The following is a 7,685-nucleotide window of genomic DNA, read 5'->3' on the forward strand; positions in this document are numbered from 1 at the left end:
TGTGTGTGTGTATGTGTGTGCGCGCGTATATGTGTATGTATGAGCGAGACAAAGAGAAGAAGTTAGGGAGGAGAGAAGAGAGTGAGAGGAAGAGAGTGTAGCGTTCTCTCTCTCTCTCGCATCTACTCTAACGAATATATACGATTCTTCTTTATGTATGTACGTCGCGTCGTCTTTCACCGATATGAACGCGTGCTCATTATAAAAAAATTTTCTTCCTTTAGGCGCGATCAAAATTTTTCCTTTCCTCGCGTATTTTATATCACCGTTTCTATTTTCTATCGTATCGTATCGTATCGTACTCGTCTTCTGTCTCGTCTCGTCTAGTCCTCTCATTCACGTCACTTCTTTCGCCCCCTATTGGTTGAACTATGTATCAATTTTAACTTCCACGATATTTCTGAGTTACATTTTTCTACGTCAGGCGTCGCCACTAGTCGCTATGTCTATCTCTCTCTTTCATATCTTACCGCACCATTTTCACGTGACCATTAACGTTGTTAATACGAATTTGTTTCTCGCCCAATTGCGTTCCTTCGTTACGAGAGCAAATCAAACGCGAGAATTTCGTTGATCTCGTCGATGAAATGTTTTAATATCGATCAAGGATTACAATTATTTTGCAAAAACGTAAAGAAATAATTCATTTTGTATCATTTTAACGGATATATTTAATGTATGTACAAACGATATATTTCATTGATGATACCGTTAATAGAGAAAGGATTCGAATTACTATTATATCTTATGAAATAATAAGCATTCGATAAATATCAATTTGCAGTCGTTTTTGCAACATTCGTAGTATCGGTTGATATTGTTGGTGGATCAGGAGGTACAACTTCATCGGTTTCTGGCGATAAAATGTATGTTTTTTCTCCTACCTCTCTTGGAGGCATCCAAGATGGTATAATTTTTGCGTGAAGACGCCACTTTCCGTATTGGTTTGCCAAATGATTTTCGTATACGATATATTCGAGAACATCTTTCTTTAAGATTTCACTTCCTTTTAGTAAACGACCAAATCTATCATAAATGGTTAAAATCTATAAAATAATATAGTAACATTAAGATTTGATTATCTTCGCTAAATATACTTTTCTAACATCTCATATAACTGGTAGAACCTGCTGGCTATGAATGCGGACTGTTAACTGTCCAAACACGTTATCCTTTGAAATTAGATCATGACATCTTGCATGTACAACACGAGGTGGTTCTAGTGATTCCACGTACTTCCAACGAATATTTTTATCCATGATGTTATGTAACATTTTCTATAAGTTATACATTATATTAAATGTAAATAACATTTGCAATAAATCACGAATGTATAAAACTTACGGAATATGCACTCTCCGTAACATATTCTATCAAAGCGTCCGTATTTTTTCTGCAATTATAATAAATATCTATACAATTTAAAAAACACGTCATTGATATTTTCAATAATAACTCACGCAGCTAAGGCTTCGTGCGCTTTAATGTAAATATCTAAAGCTTCTTGAGGGAAATCCTTTAATACAAATGTGTCTTCAAATGATTTGATTTTTCTAATGGCCATCATTGATTTTCCTTTCATTGTTACATCTGTCATTTTTTGCATTGCTCCCTATATTTCATTAATATATTTATTATATGGTATTAATTTAATCTTATCATTATTCGTACTTGTTATCACCCTAAAGTTTTTATTTATTAATGTTTCTCGTCATACCGCTTTAGAGATTGTAGAGAACTTTCCATCGCCTTCTGGTGGTACGTAAGAGTCGAAAGCATTAGGAGTACAACTAATAAAAATTGGTCTTTCCATCCATTGCTTTTGCGGATATACTCCGTGTTGTTTTAATATCGAACGCCTTCTTTCCGCAATTCGTTTTTTATCAGTCTCATGAAAATTTGGTAGGTCTACTTTAATAAATTTTTCTTTTCTGTCTTTCTTAAACTTAGGATTCCAATGTTTACTCATATGCCTGATCTGTTCTGAAGAATTATTCGGGTACGAAATAGCACTTAGCATTACAGGTGAATTATTCTAAAAAATATATTATTATTATTATTATTATTATTATTATTATTATTATTATTATTATCTTCATAAATCTTGTAAAAAAGATTTACTTGTATAATAACAATAAATACCTGCATATATTTTCCAAAGATACAAGCTGCACGTAATATATATTTTGACATCATTTTGTTAATAATACGAAATTCCCTTTCTATAAAATATAAATATTATACTAATTTACATAAGATTAACTAAAATAAGTGGAAATTGTTCGTTCGTATATAATGTGTTTACTGCATTCCCATTATTTGATTGCAAACATTATAGGTTAGTTCGAAAGAAATCGTATACTTCTCACGTAAAAGGCACGTGGGCTGCTAACGATTGGTTGGCGCTAAAGTATCAAACTGAATCGAATTAATTCAAATAACCAAATTCCAAATTTTTCTATGAAAAAAAATTATGATGTTTGTAACAAAAATAAATGATATTCGTTCATAAAATAATAACTAATATTCTTATATATATATATATATATATATATATATATATATATAAGCAAAAGAAAGTATTGATAATTACTTGTGTTTTTAAAGTATTCAATTTATTGCTTTATTATAGAAATTAACAACTAATGAATTATATAAAATCAGTACTTTGATTTATTATCAAAGAAATATATTATGATATAAATTATGACACAAGGGAAGTGGATTAGATGATTCTAATCTGAGAATAATATCTTGAATCCAATCTATATGACTGGAAATACGTGTATTAAGAGCATATGAATAACTGTAACAATATTCACTTCCAGCTGATAGCGTTACACCAATACTAACAATACCTCTTAAAAACCACAAATTTCCAGTTTGAAATACCAATCCTCCACCACCATAACCATCACAAATGGATGTTCCTAAAATATATATATATATATATTGATATTTAATATTATTTATAAATATTTGATTTCACTTTTTTATTTTGATTCATTACTAACCATTTGTATAGCCAGCACAAAATTTGTCAGATATTATGAACTTCTCATACTGAGTACTGCTTGCAGATTTGCATTGATTAAGAGGAACATAGGGCAGTATTGCAGATTGTAGAATAAAACTTGATGCTCCTAAAGTGGTTCTACTGAATCCTGCAACTACCCCATATCCAAACTCAATAAAAGTTTGATCCAAACATGCTGGTAATAAAAAAGCTGAGAATACAAATGGCATATCAATTTTCAAAAGAGCTATGTCCCAAGCATAATTTCCTTCTAAGCCCAAATAATTACAAGGAATATAAATATTCTCAACCTGAATAATGATACACAATAAATTTTCTAATTAAAATATTACTTACACATATTTCATAGTTTATTTAATATTAGATTAATTTTTTAACGTTCCATACTTGAGCTTTTTTAACAAAATGTGGATCATGCAGCGGAGATTCATAATCACGAAAAATATTTCCAGTTGCTATATAATATCTTTTTGGGTCATTTATTTTTTTATTTCTTTCATCAAAAACACAATGGGCTGCAGTGACAAGGAGATTATCTTTTATAATTGTTGCACCACAAGTAAATTCCTTTGGTCCATCTGGACTTTTCGTTTCATAGAGAGTAGCATGCCATGGAAATAGAGAAATGTCAATAGCATTCCCATGTATTATGAGAGGCTTTGTGCTTGGAGTAAAAACTCCACATACTAAAAAAATATATTAAAGTTAAAAATATTACATATAATCGGAATAAGTATACAAAATTTATAGTTACATACTACAACTTTTTAACAATGTCCTATTATATAACATCTAATATAATATTTAGTAAGAGATAACTCATAGATATCATTTCAAGAAGCATATAATTGATGTGATCAAATAACAAGTTTTAAGTAAGATTTATTTACTCTAATTTATTTATAATAACATCTTAATTATTTATTATAGCAATGTTTAACTATTTAACAGACTTTTCGTGAAATAAATAAAATAAAAAATATCTCAATGCATTGTATTAAATAAATAAAAAAAGTCTAATGTCATTTGATTAAATCTTTTAGCATAAATCAATAATTTTTATCATAATATATAATGTGCTGACTTTCAAGGATGTATGTATTATAAAATTTTGTTTTCATATAATTGAGTATTTAAGTTTACATCTGTTTTTTAGGATACCCAATGTGAGTTAAGAATTCTAATTGCGAGATTGTGTATTTGTGTGTGTTAGAATTTTTTACAACAAAACTTTAATTAAAAAAAAAAAGAGAATAATATTTTTCATTACTACTTTTTACTGTTACGCTGCCAAGCCCAATATCAAAATTAATAACTATTATACCTGGGATACATTTTATCGGTTCTGGTTCCCATTGACCATTTTTGTTACATCTAACTTGAGCTTTTGGTCTTGATAGGAATAATGTATCTTCATGATAGCCGTTACGACAATTCAAAATTGCAATTGTTTCAGGTAAAACAGGAGATTCGCAAGCTGTCCATTTACCATTATATGTACATACAGCATTTGTTGATGCTGAAGTCAATGATTTACAACGTATTTCTAAAATGATGGTACATCCATTTAGAATATAATCAAAAGTATTGTTGAAAGTATGATATAAGTATAGCAATGTTAATAAATTTTTTATTATAATGACATTTAGGATATAAATCTTACCTGTACAAACTGGAATATTTAACCATTTTCCCTCTAGATCACATAATACATAAGGAGAACCATTTATTTTATAACCAGGATTACAAGTGTAAACTAAATAAGCCCCAATGTATAATTGTACACCTTGTTGCACATCACAGTTTTCTTGTGTTTGGCATTGCAACTTATATAATTGCCATTTACCATTTGCTGGCTGGGGAGGTACCAAGCAATAAATTGATTGTTTTGGGATCCATGGAGATAGTGTCGATGTGATACTTCTTGAAGGAGATATAGATATAATAGAAATTGGACTTGTTACAGTTTTTGTGCAGAATTTTGGATCTTCGTCTGACCCATCCGCACAATTTATTATACCATCGCATTGTAAATTACCGTCTATACAAGCTCCATAATTGCATCGAAATAACAATTCATTGCAGCTATAAAAAATTACATAAGCAAACAATATCATTAGATATATATCATTTAAATATAATTAATTAAATTGTGTTCTCTTACTATAATGATCCACATTTAGAAAATGTTTCATCAGAATGATCTCTGCAATCTACATCACCATTACACAGCCTTTCAAAATCGATGCATTGACCATTATCACATTTGAATTGATTTATGGAACATTTTATAGAGGTGGTAATATTTTGCATACTATACAAACATCTAGCTAATGTTTCATCGCTGTTATCAATGCAATCTTGCTTTCCATTACATATTAGATCACCATCAATACAAGCACCATAATTACATCTAAATGCGTATGGTGAGCACATTAATTGAGGTTTAGAACATTCAGACTGCGTTTCATCGGATTGATCTTTACAATTTGCTTGTCCATCGCATAAAAACTCATTTGCTATACAATTTCCATTATCACATTGAAACTTTTCAATGCTGTGAAACACATTAAAAAATATAATGTAATATTTTATGTATACATATATATATATATATATATATATGTATATAAAAAAATTTTCTTACTCACCCACACTTTCTTCTTTGTTGCATGGATACAATATTTAAAAAAGCTGTAGAAAAATAAAGCAATTGTATAAGTATAATTATTTTTTTTACATAAGTTTGATAAAAAAATTACATATATAATATTAATTTAAAATTCAAAGATGTTTTATAATCCTATATGAAAGTATATTAAATTATTATAAGCATTTTATATTAGTGGTATGTAATAAAATTTTTAATTCGAATAATAATAAATAGAATACTTTTTATCCATATATATACGTACGTAAATTAACATGTAAAATTCATTAAATTTTTATCATGTATTTTAATTTATATATATTTATATAATATTTATTATATTATATTGATAAATTTTTACTTATAATCACTAGCGGATTCTATGATTAAAGCCTTAACAATTTTTTTAATTATCATTAAAATAAATCGATTATACAAAACATATATATATATATTTTTTTTTTACGAAATATAAAACTATATAAATATATAAAATATTTATACTACTCACTGCAAAATTTAATTAAAAAGAAATACCTTCTATAGATTTTCATAATAACAAAAAAAAAAAAAATAAATTCAAGATTATAATTTTTAAAAATTAGTATAATATTTGTGGACAGCTCTTTATTCTGCCGTATTTATAATCCATTGAAATCCATCACTGATCGTCTATCGATCAAAAACTACCCAATTGAATATATATATATGTATATATATATATATATATATATATCCTGTTTTATTTGATACACGTATATCGACAAAAATCTTCTATAATTATGGATTATAATCATGTATTTATTATTACGTAAAAAGAAGGGAAAAAACGTGATAATAATATTCTATACTATAGTAGAAATTCTAAGAAATATATTTTAAATTGATTTGACGAGATCGATTAAGTGTACGTTACTTAACTCGTGATTTCAATTTTCATATAATAAATTATGTGAAGTTTCTTTTAAAACACACATTGTATCATCTTCATCGATTTGAGAAATAAAAGAAAATTTCTTTTAAAATATTTTCAAAAAGATTCGTTCTTTTCCTACAGATATTTTTATTATCTTCTAAAGATCACGAGTGTTTCTCTAAGAAATTATCTAAAAATCTACTATCTTCTCAAACATAAAAAATAAAAAATTAATATTTTCAGTAGATTAATAATAATTTAAACAATGTATAATATATACGGAGTGGGTCAAAACAATATTTAAATAATAATAGATTTGTTTAAACATTACACGACTCGGAACACGTGTTTAGGATCAAATAATTAAAATTTATTTTCTTTCAGATTTAAATCTTAAATTCACGGTCACTTTCCGCGGCAACTTCATCTAATATCAATAATAAACAAACTTCTTATTGACTTTGAATGTTATCGAATTAGTTTTCTTTTGCACTCCGACGTGTGCAACATCGAAGCTCTCTCTTTCTAAAAGTGAAACTTCATCGATTAATATTTTCGATAGTTTTATAATTATTTAAGCAATATATAATATATACGGAGTGCATTAAACTAAATAATATTTAAACAATTAAATATTACACGGTTCGTAACACGCGTTAAATATAAAATAATTAAATTTAATATTTCAATATAATTTAATTTATTCTTATTTACTTTTATTAATTATTATTTATAGATCTTAGATAGGGCTTATAGATATAGGCCCTTAAAATAAGGTTCTTAAAAAGGGCTTTGGAATGGATCTTCTTTCAATAGGAAAACATCGTAGGTAAGTGTTTACTTTGATTTTACTCAGATATATTTCGAGATGTTTCATCGTTCTCTTGTAGTTCATATTTTATCCATACCTGTCGCTGAAGTTACATACTTTGTGAACGAAAGATGATAAACAGTCTTAATAAAAATATATTTTTAGATCGAATAACTGATGAACATTTGTAAAAACACTTCGAATCGCAAGTGCCTGAATAGCTCAGTCGGTAGAGCATCAGACTTTTAATCTGAGGGTCCAGGGTTCGAGT

The 7,685-nt window shown here is 27.6% G+C and overlaps 2 protein-coding genes across 2 annotated transcripts; both read right to left on the reverse strand.

Moving 5' to 3' along the window:
• Positions 1–651: 651 nt before the first annotated feature.
• On the reverse strand, positions 652–2,397 carry LOC122638062 (probable 39S ribosomal protein L45, mitochondrial). The gene is made up of 6 exons (XM_043830704.1): positions 2,143–2,397; positions 1,718–2,035; positions 1,461–1,612; positions 1,345–1,393; positions 1,128–1,277; positions 652–1,046 (listed from the first exon to the last, which is right to left on the reverse strand). The coding sequence occupies exons 1-6, from the start codon at positions 2,194–2,196 to the stop codon at positions 774–776; spliced, it is 996 nt and encodes a 331-aa protein (XP_043686639.1). The 5' UTR covers positions 2,197–2,397; the 3' UTR covers positions 652–773.
• Positions 2,398–2,571: 174 nt separating this feature from the next.
• On the reverse strand, positions 2,572–7,118 carry LOC122638093 (modular serine protease-like). Its single transcript, XM_043830764.1, has 8 exons — positions 7,013–7,118; positions 5,689–5,731; positions 5,202–5,594; positions 4,701–5,122; positions 4,362–4,583; positions 3,425–3,723; positions 3,015–3,327; positions 2,572–2,930 (listed from the first exon to the last, which is right to left on the reverse strand). Exons 2-8 carry the CDS (start codon positions 5,709–5,711, stop codon positions 2,680–2,682), a joined length of 1,923 nt encoding a protein of 640 aa, XP_043686699.1. The 5' UTR covers positions 5,712–5,731; positions 7,013–7,118; the 3' UTR covers positions 2,572–2,679.
• Between the last annotated feature and the right edge of the window lie 567 nt (positions 7,119–7,685).

Source organism: Vespula pensylvanica, chromosome 2 (assembly GCF_014466175.1).
Source record: "Vespula pensylvanica isolate Volc-1 chromosome 2, ASM1446617v1, whole genome shotgun sequence".
NCBI lineage: Eukaryota > Metazoa > Arthropoda > Insecta > Hymenoptera > Vespidae > Vespula > Vespula pensylvanica.

Bases quoted from the DNA above. Each gene is read 5' to 3' on its own strand.
- LOC122638062 (XM_043830704.1), bottom strand. From the start codon at position 2,196: ATGATGTCAAAATATATATTACGTGCAGCTTGTATCTTTGGAAAATAT. The intron at 1,613-1,717 runs GTATGACGAGAA...AATGAAATATAG, and splicing joins TCTCTACAATCTCTAAAGCG to GGAGCAATGCAAAAAATGAC. The intron at 1,278-1,344 runs GTAAGTTTTATA...TATAACTTATAG, and splicing joins TTACGGAGAGTGCATATTCC to AAAATGTTACATAACATCAT.
- LOC122638093 (XM_043830764.1), bottom strand. From the start codon at position 5,711: ATGCAACAAAGAAGAAAGTGTGG. The intron at 3,328-3,424 runs GTATGGAACGTT...ATCATTATTCAG, and splicing joins ATTTTGTTAAAAAAGCTCAA to GTTGAGAATATTTATATTCC. The intron at 2,931-3,014 runs GTTAGTAATGAA...TATATATTTTAG, and splicing joins TTGTGCTGGCTATACAAATG to GAACATCCATTTGTGATGGT.